Source organism: Chiloscyllium plagiosum, unplaced genomic scaffold, assembly GCF_037043375.1.
Source record: "Chiloscyllium plagiosum isolate Xiang-an unplaced genomic scaffold, Cpla_swu_hap1 HiC_scaffold_29, whole genome shotgun sequence".
In the NCBI taxonomy this organism is placed as follows: domain Eukaryota; kingdom Metazoa; phylum Chordata; class Chondrichthyes; order Orectolobiformes; family Hemiscylliidae; genus Chiloscyllium; species Chiloscyllium plagiosum.
Genome location: NW_028270167.1, coordinates 465938 through 489042, shown reverse-complemented (window position 1 = coordinate 489042; position 23105 = coordinate 465938). Strand labels below are relative to the sequence as shown.

The window sequence follows — 23105 nt, the reverse complement described above, 5'->3', positions numbered from 1 at the left end:
CCCCCCCCCACCGTCACCCCCCCCCCCCCGTCACCCCCCCCCACCGTCACCCCCCCCCACCGTCACCCCCCCCCGTCACCCCCCCCCACAGTCACCCCCCCCCCACTGTCACCCCCCCCCCCACTGTCACCCCCCCCCCACTGTCACCCCCCCCACTGTCACCCCCCCCAACTGTCACCCCCCCCCCACTGTCACCCCCCCAACTGTCACCCCCCCCCCACTGTCACCCCCCCCCACTGTCACCCCCCCCCACTGTCACCCCCCCCCACTGTCACCCCCCCCCCCCACTGTCACCCCCCCCAACCGTCACCCCCCCCAACCGTCACCCCCCCGTCACCCCCACCCCACTGTCACCCCCACCCCACTGTCACCCCCCCCCAACCGTCACCCCCCCCAACCGTCACCCCCCCCCCACTGTCACCCCCCCCCCACCGTCACCCCCCCCCCACCGTCACCCCCCCCCCACCGTCACCCCCCCCCCACCGTCACCCCCCCCCCACCGTCACCCCCCCCCCACCGTCACCCCCCCCCCACCGTCACCCCCCCCCCCACCGTCACCCCCCCCACTGTCACCCCCCCCACTGTCACCCCCCCCACTGTCACCCCCCCCACCGTCACTCCCCCCCCGTCACTCCCCCCCCCCCCGTCCCCCCCCCCCGTCACTCCCCCCCCCGTCACTCCCCCCCCCCCCCGTCACTCCCCCCCCACCGTCACTCCCCCCCCCCCCCCGTCACTCCCCCCCCCACCGTCACTCCCCCCCCACCGTCACTCCCCCCCCACCGTCACTCCCCCCCCACCGTCACTCCCCCCCCCCACCGTCACTCCCCCCCCACCGTCACTCCCCCCCCACCGTCACTCCCCCCCCACCGTCACTCCCCCCCCACCGTCACTCCCCCACCACCGTCACTCCCCCACCACCGTCACTCCCCCACCCCTCCCCCTCACCCCTCCCCCTCACCCCTCCCCCCCCACCCCTCCCCTCCCCCTCCCCTCCCCCTCACCCCTCCCCTCCCCCTCATCCCTCCCCCTCACCCCTCCCCCTCACCCCTCCCCCTCACCCCTCCCCCTCACCCCTCCCCCTCACCCCTCCCCCTCACCCCTCCCCCTCACCCCTCCCCCTCACCCATCCCCCTCACCCCTCCCCCTCACCCATCCCCCTCACCCATCCCCCTCACCCATCCCCCTCACCCACCCCCCTCACCCACCCCCCTCCCCCTCACCCACCCCCCTCCCCCTCACCCATCCCCCTCCCCCTCACCCCTCCCCCTCGCCCCTCACCCACCCCCCTCCCCCTCACCCATCCCCCTCCCCCTCACCCCTCCCCCTCGCCCCTCCCCCTCGCCGTCACTCCCTCCACTCGCCATCGCCCCCCCCGCCATCGCTCCCCCCGCCATCGCTCCCCCCGCCATCGCTCCCCCCGCCATCGCCGCCCCGCCATCGCCGCCCCCCGCCATCGCCTCCCCCCATCGCCTCCCCCATCGCCTCCCCCCATCGCCCCCCCGCCATCGCCCCCCCACCTTCGCCCCCCCCACCTTCGCCCCCCCCACCTTCGCCCCCCCCACCTTCGCCCCCCCCACCATCGCCCCCCCCACCATCGCCCCTCCCATCATCGCCCCCCCCACCATCGCCCCCCCCCCACCATCGCCCCCCCCCACCACCATCGCCCCCCCCCACCACCATCGCCCCCCCCCCACCACCATCGCCCCCCCCCACCACCATCGCCCCCCCCCACCACCATCGCCCCCCCCCACCACCATCGCCCCCCCCACCACCATCGCCCCCCCCACCACCATCGCCCCCCCCCACCACCATCGCCCCCCCCCACCACCATCGCCCCCCAACACCACCATCGCCCCCCCCCCCACCACCATCGCCCCGGCCCCCCCCCCCCCCCACCCTCTCTCCCACCGTCTCGGCCCCCCCCCCCCTCTCTCCCACCGTCTCGGCCCCCACCCCCCCCACCCTCTCTCCCCACCGTCTCGGCCCCCACACCCCCCACCCTCTCTCCCACCGTCTCGGCCCCCACCCTCTCTCCCACCGTCTCGGCCCCCACCCCCCCACCCTCTCTCCCACCGTCTCGGCCCCCACCCCCCCACCCTCTCTCCCACCGTCTCGGCCCCCACCCCCCCCACCCTCTCTCCCACCGTCTCGGCCCCCACCCCCCCCACCCTCTCTCCCACCGTCTCGGCCCCCACCCCCCTCACCTTCTCCCCCACCGTCTCGGCCCCCACCCTCCCACCCTCTCTCCCACCGTCTCGGCCCCCACCCTCCCACCCTCTCTCCCACCGTCTCGGCCTCCACCCTCTCCCCCTCCCCCCCCACCCCGTCCCCCCCCCCCCACCCTCCCCCCCCCACCACCGTCTCGCCCCCCCCGTCCCCCCCCACCACCGTCTCCCCCCCCACCACCGTCTCGCCCGCCCCCCACCACCGTCTCGCCCGCCCCCCCACCACCGTCTCGCCCGCCCCCCCACCACCGTCTCGCCCCCCCCCCACCACCGTCTCGCCCCCCCCCCACCACCGTCTCGCCCCCCCCCCACCACCGTCTCGCCCCCCCCCCCCACCACCGTCTCGCCCCCCCCCCCACCACCGTCTCACCCCCCCCCCCACCACCGTCTCGCCCCCCCCCACCACCGTCTCGCCCTCCCCACCACCGTCTCCCCCACACCGTCTCGCCCTCACCACCGTCTCCCCCCCACCACCGTCTCGCCTCCACCACCGTCTCGGCCCCCACCCCCCCCACCCTCTCTCCCACCGTCTCGGCCCCCACCCCCCCACCCTCTCTCCCACCGTCTCGGCCCCCACCCCCCCACCCTCTCTCCCACCGTCTCGGCTCCCACCCCCCCACCCTCTCTCCCACCGTCTCGGCTCCCACCCCCCCCACCCTCTCTCCCACCGTCTCGGCCCCCACCCCCCCCACCCTCTCTCCCACCGTCTCGGCCCCCACCCTCTCTCCCACCGTCTCGCCCCCCCCCCCCCACCGTCTGTTCCCCCCCCACCACCGTCTGTTCCCCCCCCACCACCGTCTGTTCCCCCCCCCACCACCGTCTGTTCCCCCCCCCACCACCGTCTGTTCCCCCCCCACCACCGTCTGTTCCCCCCCCACCACCGTCTGTTCCCCCCCCACCACCGTCTGTTCCCCCCCCACCACCGTCTGTTCCCCCCCCCACCACCGTCTCTCCCCCCCCCACCACCGTCTCACCCCCCCCCCACCACCGTCTCGCCCCCCCCAACCACCGTCTCGCCCGCCCCCCCACCACCGTCTCGCCCGCCCCCCCACCACCGTCTCGCCCGCCCCCCCCACCACCGTCTCGCCCGCCCCCACCACCGTCTCCCCCCCACCACCGTCTCCCCCCCACCACCGTCTCCCCCCCACCACCGTCTCCCCCCCACCACCGTCTCCGCCCCACCACCGTCTCCCCCCCCACCACCGTCTCCCCCCCCCACCACCGTCTCCCCCCCCACCACCGTCTCCCCCCCCACCACCGTCTCCCCCCCCACCACCGTCTCCCCCCCCACCACCGTCTCCCCCCCCACCACCGTCTCCCCCCCCACCACCGTCTCCCCCCCCACCACCGTCTCCCCCCCACCACCGTCTCCCCCCCCCACCACCGTCTCCCCCCCCACCACCGTCTCCCCCCCCACCACCGTCTCCCCCCCCCACCACCGTCTCCCCCCCCCACCACCGTCTCCCCCCCCCACCACCGTCTCCCCCCCCCACCACCGTCTCCCCCCCCACCACCGTCTCGCCCCCCCCACCCCCCTCACCCTCCCTCAGCCCCCTTTCACCGTCCCTCCCCCCCCACCCCCCTCACCCTCCCTCCCCCCTTTCACCGTCCCTCCCCCTTTCACCGTCCCTCCCCCTTTCACCGTCCCTCCCCCTTTCACCGTCCCTCCCCCTTTCACCGTCCCTCCCCCTTTCACCGTCCCTCCCCCTTTCACCATCCCTCCCACCTCACCGTCCCTCCCACCTCACCGTCCCTCCCACCTCACCGTCCCTCCCACCTCACCGTCCCTCCCCCCCCACTGTCACTCCCCCCCACTGTCACTCCCCCCCACTGTCACTCCCCCCCACTGTCACTCCCCCCCACTGTCACTCCCCCCCACTGTCACTCCCCCCCCACTGTCACTCCCCCCCCACTATCACTCCCCCCCCCACTATCACTCCCCCCCCACTATCACTCCCCCCCCACTATCACTCCCCCCCCACTATCACTCCCCCCCACTATCACTCCCCCCCACTATCACTCCCCCCCCCACTATCACTCCCCCCCCCACTATCACTCCCCCCCCACTATCACTCCCCCCCCACTATCACTCCCCCCCCACTATCACTCCCCCCCCCACTATCACTCCCCCCCCCACTATCACTCCCCCCCCACTATCACTCCCCCCCCACTATCACTCCCCCCCCACTATCACTCCCCCCCCACTATCACTCCCCCCCCACTATCACTCCCCCCCCACTATCACTCCCCCCCACTATCACTCCCCCCCCACTATCACTCCCCCCCCCACTATTACTACCCCCCCACTATTACTACCCCCCCACTATTACTACCCCCACCACTATTACTACCCCCCCACTATTACTACCCCCCCACTATTACTACCCCCACCACTATTACTACCCCCCCACTATCACTACCCCTCACCCTCACTCGCCCCTCACCCTCACTCGCCCCTCACCCTCACCCGCCCCTCACACCATCACTCTCCTCTCTCACCATCACTCTCCTCTCTCACCATCACTCTCCTCTCTCACCATCACTCTCCTCTCTCACCATCACTCTCCTCTCTCACCATCACTCTCCCTCTCTCACCATCACTCTCCCCTCTCACCATCACTCTCCCCTCTCACCATCACTCTCCCCTCTCACCATCACTCTCCCCTCTCACCATCACTCTCCCCTCTCACCATCACTCTCCCCTCTCACCATCACTCTCCCCTCTCACCATCACTCTCCCCTCTCACCATCACTCTCCCCTCTCACCATCACTCTCCCCTCTCACCATCACTCTCCCCTCTCACCATCACTCTCCCCTCTCACCATCACTCTCCCCTCTCACCATCACTCTCCCCTCTCACCATCACTCTCCCCTCTCACCATCACTCTCCCCTCTCACCATCACTCTCCCCTCTCACCATCACTCTCCCCTCTCACCATCACTCTCCCCTCTCACCATCACTCTCCCCTCTCACCATCACTCTCCCCTCTCACCATCACTCTCCCCTCTCACCATCACTCTCCCCTCTCACCATCACTCTCCCCTCTCACCATCACTCTCCCCTCTCACCATCACTCTCCCCTCTCACCATCACTCTCCCCTCTCACCATCACTCTCCCCTCTCACCATCACTCTCCCCTCTCACCATCACTCTCCCCTCTCACCATCACTCTCCCCTCTCACCATCACTCTCCCCTCTCACCATCACTCTCCCCTCTCACCATCACTCTCCCCTCTCACCATCACTCTCCCCTCTCACCATCACTCTCCCCTCTCACCATCACTCTCCCCTCTCACCATCACTCTCCCCTCTCACCATCACTCTCCCCTCTCACCATCACTCTCCCCTCTCACCATCACTCTCCCCTCTCACCATCACTCTCCCCTCTCACCATCACTCTCCCCTCTCACCATCACTCTCCCCTCTCACCATCACTCTCCCCTCTCACCATCACTCTCCCCTCTCACCATCACTCTCCCCTCTCACCATCACTCTCCCCTCTCACCATCACTCTCCCCTCTCACCATCACTCTCCCCTCTCACCATCACTCTCCCCTCTCACCATCACTCTCCCCTCTCACCATCACTCTCCCCTCTCACCATCACTCTCCCCTCTCACCATCACTCTCCCCTCTCACCATCACTCTCCCCTCTCACCATCACTCTCCCCTCTCACCATCACTCTCCCCTCTCACCATCACTCTCCCCTCTCACCATCACTCTCCCCTCTCACCATCACTCTCCTCTCTCACCATCACTCTCCCCTCTCACCATCACTCTCCCCTCTCACCATCACTCTCCCCTCTCACCATCACTCTCCCCTCTCACCATCACTCTCCCCTCTCACCATCACTCTCCCCTCTCACCATCACTCTCCCCTCTCACCATCACTCTCCCCTCTCACCATCACTCTCCCCTCTCACCATCACTCTCCCCTCTCACCATCACTCTCCCCTCTCACCATCACTCTCTCCTCTCACCATCACTCTCTCCTCTCACCATCACTCTCTCCTCTCACCATCACTCCCCCTCCCTCACCATCACTCCCCCTCCCTCACCATCACCCCCCCTCCCTCACCATCACCCCCCCCCCCCCAGCCCCCGGTCCTCCATGGCCCTGAGCATCATTTGGACTCCTGAGCTGAGTCCTTACCAACACTTGCCCTCGGTTTCCCCGGAGAATGACGATGCTGTGTGAATAAACCTTCACTTTGATGCTCCGAAGCCAAGAGACGGCACCCCCCACCCGGTTCTCATTGGTGGACTCAATGCTGAAGCTGGGGAGATGGTCCCCCTCCAGGCACGGCTTGGAAAGGATATAAGAGCAAGTTCCTTGGAAGTGGAAGAGCGACCCGTCGAAGGTGTGATAGTGAGGATCTCCAAAAACCACACAGGAGGCGGTCTGCTCGGGAAGGCAACGGTAAACACCATCGACAGAGTGACACTGCTCCAACTGCCCGCAGGACAGATTCTGGCACAGGAGCCGGTTCTCCAGGTCAAGGCAGCGGCATTTGGTCTGACATTTCTCCTCAGCCCAGAACACATCTCCACGACGGAAAAACTGCCCTGTAACAGAAAACAGCCCCTTCCCAGTGATAGGCAAACCGAAATCTGAGCAAATCACCGACTCCCAGAGTTACTGACATTGACATCAGGAGGCAGGCCATTCGGTCAGGAGACCTGTACTGGCAAAAACAATACAGGGGCACCTGCCAACAGCTCACAGAACTTCAATTGAATTTTCAAGGGTCTTCATTCGTGACTTAAACCTTTCAGGCAGTAAGTTCCAGGTTCCAGCCACCTCTGATGTATAACAAAACCTCAAGTTCCCTTTAATTTTAAATCTCCTCACCTGATTTAATCAGTCTACTAATAGGTAAAGGATGTTCTAATCTACTGTCTGCAGTCTCTTTGCTGTATACCCCTCAAACACAGCCCTGTCCAATCTTTGCTTGCTCTCCTGACCAGATAATCATGGATCTTCCCTGATCTACTGTGATCACATCCTTCCTCTAGCGCATTGACCCAAACTGTACAAAATACTCTAAATGTGGCCTAACTAGCATTTAATACAATTCCAGCATGAGCTCCCTGCTCTTATCTTGGCTAATAAAGTAAATTATTGGACATGAATTCCTAACCATCTGTCCTGTTACCTACCACCTCGGCTGGCAACGCGTTCCAGGCACCTACCATCCTCTGTGTAAAGTACTTTCCCTGTTTATAACCTCCATGATTTTGTAAACCTCAATCAGGTCCCCCCTCAATCTCCTTTTTTCTAGTGAAAATAAACCTAACCTTCTCAACCTCTCTTCATAGCCAGTACCTTCCACACCAGGCAACATCCTCGTAAATCTTCTCTGCACCCTCTCCAAAGCGTCCACATCCTTTTGGTAATGTGGCGCCCAGAACTGTACATAGTATTCCAAATGTGACCGAACCAATGTCATGTACAATTTTAACATGACTTGCCAGTTCTTATACGCAATACTCCGTCCAATGAAGACAAGCGTACTATATGCTTTCTTGACCACTCTATCCACCTGTTCTGCAACCTTCAGGATACAATGGACCTGTACGCCCAGATCTCTCTGCCCATCAACGTTTCTCAAGGCTCTTCCATTCATTGTATAATTTGCTCTAGAATTAGTTTTGCCTAAATGCATCACCTCACATTTGTCTGGATTGAAAGCCATCTGCCACTTTTCCACCCACCTCTCCAGTCTATGTATAGCCTCCTGTATTCTCTGACAGTCCCTTATGCTTTCTGCCACTCCACCAATCTTTGTGTCATCTGCAAACTTGCTGATCAGACCAACAGTGCCCTCTTCCAGATCATTTATGTATAAGACAAACAATAGTGGCCCCAATACTGACGCCTGTGGAGGGTGATCTAATAGGTTCTTTGAAATTTTGAAAGATTTTGAGAGAGGTGACAAGAGAAACCTCTCTTGAGGAATAACAGACCCTTCGGTCCAACCCGTCCATGCTGACCAGATATCCCAACCCAATCTAGTCCCACCTGCCAGCACCCGACCCATATCCCTCCAAACCCTTCCTATTCATATACCCATCCAGATGCCTCTTAAATGTTGCAATTGTACCAGCCTCCACCACATCCTCTGGCAGCTCATTCCATACATGTACCACCCTCTGTGTGAAAAAGTTGCCCCTTAGGTCTCTTTTATATCTTTCCCCTCTCACCCTAGACCTATGCCCTCTAGTTCTGGACTCCCCGACCCCACGGAAAATACTTTGCCTATTTATCCTATCCATGCTCCTCATAATTTTGTAAACCTCTATAAGGTAGGGACCATAAATATAAGATAGTCATCAAGAAATCCAGTTAGGTTCTGGGAATTATCTTCTTCACCCAGAGAATGGGGAGTTGTGGACTTCACCTTCATCAAGTGATTGAAGCAGAAATGCATTTAAAGGGAAACCAAACATGAACTAATATTTGAAAGAGAAGTTTATAGATGGTTATAATAATAGATTTAGATGGAAAATGGGAGGAGTGTTGAGAGGAGCATTATTTCTGACATGGATTGGTGGGGTTCAATGGCTTTTCTTCACTGTTTATCCCTTATAATCCTGACACCAAGCCAATTTTGAATTCAACTTCCTGTATATTTGTTGAATCCTATGTGCCTTTAAGTTCTCTGGCCTATACTGAATGCAGAACCTTGTCAAAAATCTTGTTAAAATCTGTTATGAAGATGTAAGAGGTTTAAGAGAGTTGAAGGAGTTAGAGATACACACAGAGTGCTGGAGAATTTACAATGTAACTTCTGGTTCAGAACAGCTAACACTGGCTGGGTTGCTATGAGACAAAAACAAATTCAAATTCAGCCAATCAGTTTAAATTATGCCCCAAAATATCAAACTCCAATCGAGTTTGAATTTAGTATTTTGACAATGTTAAAACTAATGAAACGATCCAATGCTTTAGGGTATAAGACCAAAAAAATTGAACTGTTGGAGGAGAACTGCCAAGCCACTGACATATGCAGATTAACCAGAGAATAGCTCTCTTAAAGGTACCTTTATCGATCAGTGACGTGTGAAACAGAAATCCCTAAGAAGAAGAAAAGAAGACAGAGGAAGATACAAAGAGAAGATTCAACAGCTGGCTGGTTTTAAAATTTGAATTTTTTGGGAAAATCTTAATCGGGGTTTTACCGGACGAGTGTTTTAGAGGGGAAGGTAAAAGATAGGTCAGAGGAAGAAGTTGTAAATAGTTGTTAGTTAATATTCTATGTTAGACTTAAAGAATAAAGTTCTTACTTTTTTTGTACTTTAAATTGTGATTTTTGGGATAGTTCTTGGCCTCTTGAATTTTAACAGATTACTACATGGGGTAAATCTTTTCTGTGTTGCTGCTTTAAATTGGCAGAGGGTGCGTTTGCACCATGTCGTAATGTTTTGGGGGCTTTCCTGCAAGATTTGAACTGGTTTAGACAGATTTGAATAGATTTGGGGGTACAAAAATCCCAGCAGATTTAAACACTTGCATGTTAGTGTCCTAGATTTTTAAACAAAACATAGGTGAAAAATTTTGTTTAATTTCGATGACTTGTGGTTGATTAAACTAAAAGTGAGAGAAATGGCTCTTAAAATTACTAAATAGGTTCTGAGATTTGAAGATGATTCTCAACTTTGTCAAGAAACTTAAGAAGGAGGAGAAAGTGAGGTCTGCAGATGCTGGAGATCAGAGCTGAAAATGTGTTGCTGGAAAAGCGCAGCAGGTCAGGAAGCATCCAAGGAACAGGAGAATCGACGTTTCGGGCATAAGCCTTTCTTCAGGAATGAGGAAAGTGTGTCCAGCAGGCTAAGATAAAAGGTAGGGAGGAGGGACTTGGGGGAGGGGCGTTGGAAATGCGATAGGTGGAAGGAGGTCAAGGTGAGGGTGATAGGCCGGAGTGAGGTGGGGGCGGAGAGGTCAGGAAGAAGATTGCAGGTTAGGAAGGCGGTGCTGAGTTTGAGGGATTTGACTGAGACAAGGTGGGGGGAGGGGAAATGAGGAAACTGGAGAAATCTGAGTTCATCCCTTGTGGTTGAAGGGTTCCTAGGCGGAAGATGAGGCGCTCTTCCTCCAACCGTCGTGTTGCTATGGTCTGGCAATGGAGGAGTTCAAGGACCTGCATGTCCTTGGTGGAGTGGGAGGGGGAATTGAAGTGTTGAGCCATGGGTTGGTTGGTCCGGGTCTCCCAGAGGTGTTCTCTGAACCGTTCCGCAAGTAGGCGGCCAGTTTCCCCAATAGGAGGATAGGCATATGTGGGATAGTGGGCGAGTGTAGGTTAGGTGGGCTTGGATTGACGCAACATCGAGGGCCAAAGGGCCTGTACTGCGCTGTATTTTTCTATGTTCTAATATAGAGGAGGCCACATCGGGTGCAGCGGATGCAATAGATGATGTGTGTGGAGGTGCAGGTGAATTTGTGGCGGATATGGAAGTATCCCTTGGGGCCTTGGAGGGAAGTAAGGGGGGAGGTGTTGGCGCAAGTTTTGCATTTCTTGCGGTTGAAGGGGAAGGTGCCGGAAGTGGAGGTTGGGTTGGTGGGGGGTGTGGACCTGACGAGGGCGTCACGGAGGGAGTGGTCTTTTCGGAACGCTGATAGGGGAGGGGAGGGAAATATATCCCTGGTGGTGGGGTCCGTTTGGAGGTGGCGGAAATGACGGCGGATGATCCGCTGTACATGGAGGTTGGTGGGGTGGTAGGTGAGGACCAGTGGGGTTCTGTCCTGGTGGCGGTTGGAGGGGCGGGGCTCAAGTGCGGAGGAGCGGGAAGTGGAAGAGATGCGGTGGAGGGCATCGTCGACTACATCTGGGGGGAAATTGCGGTCCTTGAAGAAGGAGGCCATCTGGGATGTACGGATTTGGAACTGGTCCTCCTGGGAGCAGATGCGGCGGAGACAAAGGAATTGGGAATATGGGATGGCGTTTTTACAGGGGGCAGGACCTCTACTGTTCTTCATCCACAGAAGAATCCATACACTAAACAAACATTTCTTCCCAGCCATATCGGAAATTAAAGACAGTAAGTACCAAAAACTTTCATGTCCTTACCCCCACACTCTGGTTTCCTCAACTGTTCCAGAATCTTCCATCGGCCTCCGAAATCGTTCCGGCGCCATTAACCACGCGTCTGCTACAACGTCCGCGGCAACAACCGCCGCCGCGGACCATGACATCACTTCCGCCCCCACCGAGCTCGCAGCCTTCGCAATCGCCCAGACAACCGCCTCCACGATCGCCAGGAAGACCATCGCCGACAGATTCGGGAATAACACTGTCGCCACAGCCACTTCCGCCCCCAGTGACATCACTAACCTGCACGACCACTACGCCGCATGTGTCTCTGCCCCCACGCCGATCTCTGTCACCACGCCCAATTCCGCCCCCATGCCTAACCCCGCCCCCACTCCCTGCTCCAGCCCCACACCAGGTCCTAGCTCCCAGCCCTGCCGTGTTTTCACCATCCCTCCAGAACTACCCCTTTCTGAGGATGAAAGATCAGTCCTCAGCAGAGGCCTCACCTTCATTCCCCTATGCTCTCGGATTAACGAGTTCAACATGCGGCGTGACATCGAACAATTCTTCCGCCGCCTTCGCCTCCGTGCCTACGTCTTCAACCAAGACTCCCGCCCACCCTCTGACGACCCCTTCTCCCGCCTCCAACACACCCCATCCACCTGGACACCCCGTGCTGGCCTCTTACCCGCCCTCGATCTCTTCATAGCCAACTGCCACCGCGACATTAACCGCCTCAACTTCTCCACCCCTCTCACCCACTCCAACCTCTCACCCTTGGAACGTACAGCCCTCGACTCCCTCCATTCCAACCCCAATCTCACTATCAAACCGGTAGACAAGGGAGGCGCGGTAGTAGTTTGGCGCACCGACCTTTACACCGCTGAGGCTAAACGCCAGCTCGCGGACACCTCCTCCTACTGTCCCCTTGACCATGACCCCACCCCCCACCACCAAACCATCATCTCCCAGATCATCCATAACCTCATCACCTCAGGGGATCTCCCATGCACCGCCTCCAACCTCATAGTCCCACAACCCCGCACCGCCCATTTCTACCTCCTGCCCAAAATCCACAAACCTGACTGTCCCGGCCGACCCATTGTCTCAGCCTGCTCCTGCCCCACCGAACTCATCTCTGCATACCTCAACACGGTCCTGTCCCCCTTAGTCCAAGAACTCCCCACCTACGTTCGGGACACCACCCACGCCCTCCACCTCCTCCATGATTTTCGCTTCCCCGGTCCCTAACGCCTTATCTTCACCATGGACATCAATCCCTATACACCTCCATCCCCCATCATGAAGGACTTAAAGCCCTCCGCTTCTTCCTTTCCCGCCGTACCGACCAGTACCCTTCCACCGACATCCTCCTTCGACTGACTGAACTGGTCCTCACCCTGAACAATTTCTCTTTCCAATCCTCCCACTTCCTCCAAATCAAAGGAGTAGCCATGGGCACCCGCATGGGCCCCAGCTATGCCTGCCTCTTCGTAGGATATGTGGAACAGTCCATCTTCCGCAGCTACACTGGCACCACCCCCACCTTTTCCTCCGCTACATCGATGACTGTATCGGCGCTGCCTCGTGCTCCCACAAGGAAGTTGAACAGTTCATCCACTTTACCAACACCTTCCACCCCGACCTCAAATTCACCTGGACCGTCTCAGACTCCTTCCTCCCCTTCCTAGACCTTTCCATTTCTATCTCGGGTGACAGAATCGACACGGACATCTACTATAAACCGACCAACTCCCACAGCTACCTAGACTACACCTCCTCCCACCCTGCTCCCTGTAAAAACGCCTTCCCATATTCCCAATTCCTTCGTCTCCGCCGCATCTGCTCCCACGAGGACCAGTTCCAAATCTGTACAACCCAGATGGCCTCCTCCTTCAAGGACTGCAATTTCCCCCCAGACGTGGTCGACGATGCCCTCCACCGCATCTCTTCCACTTCCCGCTCCTCCGCCCTTGAGCCCCGCCCCTCCAACTGCAACCAGGACAGAACCCCACTGGTCCTCACCTACCACCCCACCAACCTCCATGTACAGCGGATCATCCGCCGTCATTTCCGCCACCTCCAAACGGACCCCACCACCAGGGATATATTTCCCTCCCCTTCCCTATCAGCGTTCCGAAAAGACCACTCCCTCCGTGACTCCCTCATCAGGTCCACACCCCCCACCAACCCAACCTCCACTCCCGGCACCTTCCCCTGCAACCGCAAGAAATGCAAAACTTGCACCCACACCTCCCCTCCCTTACTTCCCTCCAAGGCCCCAAGGGACACTTCCATATCCACCACAAATTCACCTGCACCTCCACACACATCATCTATTGCATCCGATGCACCCGATGTGGCCTCCTCTATATTGGGGAGACAGGCCGCCTACTTGCGGAACGGTTCAGAGAACACCTCTGGGATACCCGGACCAACCAACCCAACCACCCCGTGGCTCAACACTTCAACTCCCCCTCCCACTCCACCAAGGACATGCAGGTCCTTGGACTCCTCCATCGCCAGACCATAGCAACACGACGGTTGGAGGAAGAGCACCTCATCTTCCGCCTAGGAACCCTCCAACCACAAGGGATGAACTCAGATTTCTCCAGTTTCCTCATTTCCCCTCCCCCCACCTTGTCTCAGTCAAATCCCTCGAACTCAGCACCGCCTTCCTAACCTGCAATCTTCTTCCTGACCTCTCTGCCCCCACCCCACTCTGGCCTATCACCCTCACCTTGACCTCCTTCCACCTATCACATTTCCAACGCCCCTCCCCCAAGTCCCTCCTCCCTACCTTTTATCTTAGCCTGGTGGGCACACTTTCCTCATTCCTGAAGAAAGGCTTATGCCCGAAACGTCGATTCTCCTGTTCCTTGGATGCTTCCTGACCTGCTGCGCTTTTCGGCAACACATTTTCAGCTCAAGAAACTTTAGAAGGAAAGAAAAGGCCATACTTTTAGAATTAACAAATAAGTTAGATTTAGGTTTGACTACGGACAAAGGTAAAGCTGAAATTGTAAGGGAATTATTCAAACAGTTAGGTGTGTCAGAGAAACAGACACGTGCAATAGAGGCAGAATAACTTAGATTACAATTGAAGAAAATGGAGTTAGAAGATAAACAGAGAGAGAGAGAAGAAAAGAGAGAGAAAGAAGGTTCTTAGCTGAGCAAAGAAAGAGAGAAAAAGAAGAAAGGGAGAGACAAAAAGAGAGAGAATTTGAACTTGAGAAATTACGACTTAGTCAGCAAAGTCAAGTTAACAGGATGGAGATTAACAGAGAAGGTAGTGATACATACAAATATGTCAAACTGTGCCACATTTTGATGAGAAAGATGTTGAAGCTTTATTTCGTTTGAACAATTAGCTAGGCAGATGGAGTGGTCCTAGGGTTTACCGATAATGCTAGTTCAGACTAAACTGGTAGGCAGAGCTAGTGAGATATTTGCTGCACTGTCAAATGAGGGATCAAGAGATTAGGAAGAGGTCAAACAGGCTATTTTAAGTACTTATGAATTGGTACCAGAAGAATATAGACTGTGGTTCAGAAACATAAAGTAAAGGAGGTAAAAGGCCTCAGGTGTTTTCACTGTAGTGGAGTGGGACACAGAAAATTACAGTGCTGGTGGTTTCAACCGTGCACTGCGAAAAGGTGTTTTCACTGCCAGAAGGTGGGACATGTAAAGTCATGCTGCTGGTCATTAAAGAATGACACTCTGGGAAACGATGTGGTAAAAGATGCTAAGCCTGTGGCATTAGTGATGGTAGTAAAGGTGATCCCAAGGAGAGCCGAGGAGCTGCAGGAGAGTGCCCAGCCAAGGCAGGGGCTGGGTATGGAGTTAGTACCTCATCTCTACAAAAAATTTGCCTCTGTGGGTAAAGTTTACTCAGAAAGAACAGGGAGAAAAGGACGAGAAGTTATAATTTTGAGGGATACAGGATCTAACCAGTCGTTGACAGTAAGGGATGAGCGAATATGCACTCCTTCTGATCTGTTACCTGAGATGTGGTAATTTGTGGGATAAATAGACAAACATTTAGCATTCCCCTGTGTAAGATCAGGTTGGAGTGCCAACCCAAGACTGGGGAAGTTACAGTGGGAGTGATTGACACAGTGTCAGTTCCAGGAATACAGTTTGTTTTTGAGAATGATTTGGCAGCATCCTCGGTGGGAGCAACACCCCTTGTTGTGGAGAAGCCCAAAGAAGACCAAGAAACTGAGGAGTTAAAACAGATATATCCTGGTATTTTTCCAGACCAAATCCCACTATTTTAAGTCACAGCATGAAGTGAAAAGTAAAGAGAAAGATGAAGGAGTTGAGATTTAGTTAGGGGATACCCTGTTTGATGTAATGGTGCAGGAAAAACCTGAACAGGCAGAGGGTCAGACAGAAGTGTTTAATCCTGAAAGGCTAAGGGACTTGCAACAGCAAAATAAGGCGATAAAAGATATATATGTGGATGCATACTCTGAAAAGGAGGCAGAGAATATTCCGGAGGGTTATTATCTGAAAGATAAAATCCTAAAATGGAAATGGAAACCACGGCAGGTTAGTGCTGAGAAGAAATGGGCCGAAGTGCACCAGATTGTGTTGCCTATAGCATACAGACAGGAGGTGTTACGGTAGCACATGAACTACCTGTAGGAAGTCACCTTGGGGTATGAAAGGCTCAGGTTAAGCTACAAAAACATTTTTATTGGCCTGGAATTCACAAAAATGTGTTTAACTTTTGCCGTATGTGTCATACACACCAAGCGGTAATAAAACCAGTCCCTTTGTTGCCAATTCCCACATTTGAAGATCCTTTCATGTGGTTTATGATTAATTGTGTAGGTCCCCTCCTGAGAACTAAAAGTGGGAACCAGTACTTGCTAACCATAATGGATGTGTCTACCAGATTTCCGGAGGCAATTCCATTATGGAGTATCTCGGCAAAAAGGGTGGTAGAGGAGTTAGTAGATTTCTTCACACCGTATGGGCTACCTAGAGAGATTCAGTCGGCCCAAGCACCTAATTTTACTGCTAGGCTGTTTAAGGAGGTTATAGATAACTTAGGTATACAGCACTTTAAATCAAGTGCATATCATCCTGAACCCCAGGGAGCTTTAGAAAGGTGACATCAACCTTGAAGGCTATGTTGAAAGCATACTGTCAGAATTACCTGAATGATTGGGATAAAGGTATCCCATTCATATTGTTTGCTATTAGAGATGCTGCAGATGAATCTAGTCAGTTTACTCCCTTCAAGTTAATATTCGGTCATGAAGTGCGAGGCCCTTTGAAATTAATTAAAGAACAATCGACAGGACCAAAGTCAGAGATCTCACACTTAGATTACGTATCAGAGGTGAGGGAGAGACTAAATCGAGTAGGTGAGTTAGCTAAACAGTACTTAAAGACGGACAGCATAGAATGAAGCAGGTGGCAGATAAAAGCTCTGAGACGCAGACGTGTTAGTACTGTTACCGGTGATAGGAGATCCCTTCAAAGCCAGGTTTAGTGGTTCCTATCAAATTGAGAAAACATTGAGTCAGGTGAACTATCTAGTAAAGATGCCAGATAGAACAAAAAGGTATTGGATATGTCGAGTGGGCGGCACGGTGGCACAGTGGTTAGCACTGCTGCTTCACAGCGCTAGAGACCTGGGTTCAATTCCCACCTCAGGCGACTGACTGTGTGGAGTTTGCACGTTCTCCCCGTGTCTGCGTGGGTTTCCTCCGGGTGCTCCGGTTTCCTCCCACAGTCACAAAGATGTGCAGGTCAGGTGAATTGGCCATACTAAATTGCCCGTAGTGTTAGGTAAGGGGTAAATGTAGGAATATGGGTGGGTTTCGCTTCGGCGGGTCGGTTTGGACTTGTTGGGCCGAAGGGCCTGTTTCCACACTGTAATGTAATCTAATGTTGAAACTGTGTTATACTAGAGAGAAAGAAAATTAAAAATGAAGAAGTCCTTGAGGAGTGGGATAGGTTAGTAAGGTATCTGTCTCATGAGCACAGAATGTAGTTGAAAGATCTGTTACTGCAGTACAAGAACACATGTAAGAATCAGATGGGGAGGACTAATACTATTGTACATTAAGTAGACGTAGGGAATACTGCTCCGATAAAACAACATCACTATCGGCTTAATCCTTTTAAAGCCAGACAGGTCTAGAAGGAGGTGGAGGCCATGCTCGATAAGGACATCATTGAACCATGCCAGAGCGAATGGAGTTCGCCGATCGTCTTAGTTCCCAAATCGTACGGGACCTAACAATTCTGCGTAGATTATCGGAAGGTCAACGCCATTACAAAATCAGACTCATATCCAATTCCTAGATTTGAGGACTGTATTGAGAAAGTCGGACAAGCCAGTTACCTCACCAAGTTGGACTTACTGTGTGGTTACTAGCAGATATGTTTATCAGAATCGGCGAAAGAAATTTCTGCGTTTATAACCCCAAATGGGCTATATCAGTTTAAAGTGATGCCCTTTGGAATGAAGAAAGCACCCGCCACATTCCCAAGACTCATGAACAGAGTTGAGGCTGGGTTAACAAACTGTGCAGTCTATTTAGATGATGTAGTGATCTTTAGTAAGTCCTGGAAAGATCACATGGTACAATTGGCAGAGCTCTTTGACTGACTATGAGAAGCAAAACTAGTGATAAACTTAAATAAACCTGAATTCACAAAAGCAGAGGTGATATTCTTGGGACATAACATCGAGTCATGGAAGGTTGACCCCCCCCATGGAACATAAAGATGAAGGGCATTGAGGAATTTCCACATCCAACCTTGAAGAAAGAGGTGCTTTGATTTTTAGGACTCAGTGGATTCTATCAGAAGTTTGTTCCAAACTTCAGCAATGTAATGGCACCATTAACTAATTTGCTGAAGAACACAAAGTTTTGGCGGGCAGAACAATGCCAGGAGGCATTCGACCATTTGAAAGCCACTAAACCAGTTTTGGCTGCATCTAACTTTTCAAAACCTTTTAAAGTCACTGTGGGAAAAGATCTGCCACGTGCCTACCCATAGCATGCCCACAGGGAACACAGAAAATCAAGCCTGTCCAAACCATACAAGAAACACCCAGAATACCTCAGCATTGATCAAACAGGCTGACAAGGGTAACCAGACTTGACCATAGTCACTTGCAGACCAGGGAATACACTTCCCAAGACAAACTAACAATAAGCTTCCTGGACTCAATCAACACAGTTGTCCCAAAGTATTTAAAGTATTTTTGTACTTTAAATCGTGATTTTTGGAATAGTTCTTGGCCTCTCAAATTTTAACAGATTACCGCACAGGGTAAACCCTTTCTGTGTTGCTGTTAAATTTGTGGAGGTTGGTGGGGGAGTGGGGGGGAGGTTTTACCCCGAGTCATAAAAAATATTCTCACAAGTTAATCAAACACAATATTCCCTTAATGAATCTGACTAGGTTTGAGTAATCTATGTCTTTTTAAATCATGATTAATAGTGTCCCTCATTTGTTTCTAATGAATCGTTCTTCAGTAAGTTAGGCTGACTGGTCTATATTTAATGGGTCTATCTGTTTTTAAACAACATGTAAGAGTGTGCAGCACTATGTCTATAACCACAGAAGATTCCAAAACAATGTCCAGTGTCTCCACAATTTCCTACATTCTTCTGCTAACAGCCAAGGAATACATTTCACCTGCACAATTTCCAAAGATGCTAACCCCTTCATATTTTCTCTCTCATTAAGTTTATCTGAATCAATATTTTACATTCTTCATCCTTAGCTTCAATATTTGCACCATTTCTCTCTCTCGTAAACAGGCATAAGGATATTCCTTAAGAATACGCCCACATCTTGTGCCTTCAATAGTTATTCGTTTGTCTCTTATAAATTTGACTCATTCCTTAGCTATCAAACTATTTATGAAGAACTATTTAGATGTTGCATTGTTACCTCTGTTTTATTAATTTCCTTTGGGTTTCCACTATTTTTCTTCATGAGAATATATTTGTTATGAACCCTCAGCATCATCTCATAGATTGCCTCCCCCATAGCTTGGACTAGAGCTCAGTCATAGAGTCATAGAGATATACAGCACGGAAACAGACCCTTCAGTCCAACTCGTCCATGCTGACCAAATATTCTAACCCAATCTAGTCCCACCTGCCAGCACCCATCTCATATCCCTCCAAACTCTTCCTATTCATATACCCATCCAGATGCCTTTTAAATGTCGCAATTGTACTAGCCTCCTCTGGCAGCTCATTCCATACACGTATCACCCTCTGCATGAAAAGGTTGCTCTTTAGGTCTCTTTTATATCTTTCCCTTCTCACCCTAAACCTAAGCCCTCTATTTCTGGACTCCCCCACCCAGGGAAGAGACCTTGTCTATTTACCCTATCCATTCCCCTTATGATTTTATAAACCTCTATAAGATCACCCCTCAGCCTCCAATGCTCCAGGGAAAACAGCTCCAGCCTATTCAACCTCTGCCAATAGCTCAAATCCTCCAACCCTGGCAACATCCTAGTAAATCTTTTCTGAACTCTTTCAAGTTTCACAACATCCTTCCAATAGGAAGGAGACCAGAATTGCATGCAATATTCCAAAAGTGGCCTAACCAATGTCCTGTACAGTTGCAACATGACTCCCAGCTCCTGTACTCAATACTCTGACCAATAAAGGAAAGTATACCAAATGCTTTCTTCACTATCCTATCTACCTGCGACTCCACTTTCAAGGAGCTATGAACCTGCACTCCAAGGTCTCTGTTCAACAACACTCCTTAGGACCTTTACCATTAAGTGTATAAGTCATGTTAAGATTTGCTTTCCCAAATGCAGCACCTCGCATTTATCTAAATTAAACTCTATCTGCCATTTCTCAGCCCATAGGCCCATCTGATCAAGATCCCGTTGTAATCTGAGGTATTCTTCTTCGCTGTCCACTACACCTCCAATTTTGGTGTCATCTGCAAACTTAATAACTGTACCTCTTATGCTCACATCCAAATAATTTATGTAAATGATGAAAAGTAGTGGATCCAGCACCAATCCTTGTGGCACTCCACTGGTCACAGGATTTCAGTCTGAAAATCAACCCTCCACTACCACTTTCTGTCTTCTACCTTTGAGCGAGTTCTATATCCAAATGACTAGTTCTCCCTGTGTTATATGAGATCTAACCTTGCTAACCAATCTCTCACGGGGAACCTTGTCGAACACCAGTTACTTTTGCTAAATCACACCTCAACTTAGTAAAATTGGTCTTCACCCAATTGTGAAAGTATCACTTCAAATAGAAGAGTCTTTTTAGAGGATTTACATTTAATGACCACATGGAAGTTTTAGTGTTTTAATTTTGCAAAATCCAAAATTCCGTGCTATACATCTGTATGACTATAATTCTGTAATTGAGGGTTCTAATCTCACCAATAAAATCCCGCATAGGCATTTCATGTACTGAACATGATGTCTTCCTCAGATCACTCACTGAGCCTAAAGTGGGCCAGATATCTGTTCTGTACTTAGATCATTTTAGAAATATTGATACTCACCATTCAGGCTGCAACCATTTGATGGATCAATTGTATCTCCATCTATTCTAAAAATCCAACGTCCTGGGAAGTTTACGTTACTTGTCTCTTCAATGTTCATCATCTCAGAGGTTCGAGATGTGGGCAAACTGAAAAAGTGACTGTTATCACCACCATTGAATCCTGCCTGTACAGTGTCAAAGCGAAAATAATTAATACCATACAAACACACCTTAATGTCAAATGTAATTTAATCACAGGTTTAACATATACAACAATTGTAAACTTTTGAGAGACATGATTTAACCTGTTTTCTATCTTATTGAATTGGATTCTAAATGAATCACAATTAAGAATTCCTAAAACTCATGCGTAGACCCAACACTTTGCGAACACGTTCTTATTTGTTTTGTCCAGTAAAAGATGTTTCAGCAAAAGCATCCTGTTTCTATAAATCAGAAGAAAGTATTTCCCTTAGCTGACCAAGACATAGCAATTTGGCCAATGACCCAATGGCAACTCTGAAAGCGATATCTAGTTATTTTCACTTTTCTGTCCTTACTTTACAGCCCAGCAGATGTTTGCTGTTCAAGAGTTTCTTCATGATCTTTTGAAAATTATTATTGAATCTGTTTCCACTGCCCTTTTAGAGAGTCTTTCTGTATGTTTACTCCACATGTCACAATTCCATACACTGAATAAGAAAGTTTTGACATTAAATCTCTGGTTCTCTTGCTAGTTACTTTAAACTATGCCTCTGGTAACTGGTGCTCCTGCCTCTGGGAATAGTTTCTTCATTTTATCAGTCCCACTCATAAAGTTGAAAACTGTTCAATTCCCTATTTTAACCACCTCTGCTATACCGAAAACTATCAGTTTCTCCACTTTCTCCACATAACTGAAGTCCCAGCCTGATATCATTCCAGAAAATATTCTCTAAAAAGCTTCTAAGACCTTGACACCAGCCCTAAATTAAGGTATCCAGAGTGAACCATGGAGTCAACCAATCACAGCTTAAAAAAGTTTTCTAATCTAACTACCAAAGTGAATGACTTCATACTTCCCTGTTTATAATCCAGTTGTTACATTGTGTTGCTCACTCACTGAACCTGACTATATCTACTTGCAAACCTCATTATTCCTCCTCAAAGTTTACATTCCTGTGTAGCTTGCATCATGAATAAACTCAGATTCATTGTCACAATCCAATTGGGAAAGTGCACTAATTCTCAAACTCCACTATTCCTGGTGTTGACACAAAAGTTAAAGATCTGATCAAAGTCCCCAATTTTTCCATCTGATGAATTCACGTTCACAGAACACATTGACCAGGTCCCTGTACTCAACCAGAAACTATTGTTTATTCCAAATAAATCTGTTCTCACCACAAGCAAACAGGACGGTGAATGATCAAATTATAACTCTAGTTTAGGCTCCACACATACACACAGGCATACATAGACAAACAAAAAACATTGATGTTATTTGTGGAGAAAAAAAAATCAAGGGAACAGATCAGTAGCACCAGTCCATGGGATTACTCAGGGGTCCTGTTTTTGATTTTCTGATCTTTGATCTTCCTCATCCAAATCTCCTCCGTTCTTTACTGAAGACACAGGCAGTTGGCACACTAAGTATTCAGTCTCAGTTACCGATAAAAGTCAGCAGCTTATTGGCAAACTATGAGTAACCTGTCTTCCCATTCTGTGTTACTTCCCTACAAGGTGAGAGAGATCCTTTATTAAAGAATCTGGAGGCTTTCTGCCCTTGTATTGTTCACACACAGGCTGTCGACTTGCCCATGAGCCAATAGGAGAGTTGCTCTCTTGTTGATGACTCCAGCCCATACTCTGGTCATGATTAAAAACTTAATTAGCAGCTTGTCTCTGGGCAAACCTGCTTGAAAAACACATCCACGTGATCATAAGTCCACTGCATGGACAAAGCAACAGTGTAAGTACAATTTACAATGAGTCCCGTTAAGCCATTTTAAAACTGTAACATCTCTATCTATACTTTTCTTGGTTAAATCAGTATCCATTACCCAACCTGGTGCACAATCCAAAAATAAAGAAAAATAAACAAATGTGATCTTTGTAACACGACTTCCTTTCTTTTCATCTAAGCCATTGATGTAGATTGTAAATAGGTCAGGCCCCAACACTGATCCTTACACCAATTGTTACAGCCTACCATATTGACAATGTCCAGCTGTCTATTAAGCAGCCTCGATCTCTGCTATTATATCGCCACCAACTCCATGAGCTCTTCTCTTGTGTATTAACCTTGCTTGTGGCCCCTGATTGGTTACATTTTTGGAAATGTAAGTGTAC

The 23105-nt window shown here is 52.0% G+C and overlaps 1 protein-coding gene across 6 annotated transcripts in view; it reads right to left on the bottom strand.

Annotated features, from left to right (window-relative positions):
* The window catches only part of tecta (tectorin alpha), a 269171-nt gene that overhangs the window by 210634 nt on the left and 35432 nt on the right, over positions 1 to 23105 (bottom strand). For all 6 annotated transcript variants that reach the window (XR_015751948.1, XM_087976270.1, XM_087976269.1 and 3 more), the window contains 2 exons: positions 20794 to 20959; positions 6381 to 6793 (listed from right to left, as the gene is read on the bottom strand). Coding sequence is in view for 5 of the 6 variants with exons in the window: in XM_087976270.1 (XP_087832396.1) it covers positions 6381 to 6793; positions 20794 to 20959 (579 nt within the window). In the remaining variant the exon portion in view is untranslated. The remainder of the gene's footprint in view (positions 1 to 6380; positions 6794 to 20793; positions 20960 to 23105) is intronic.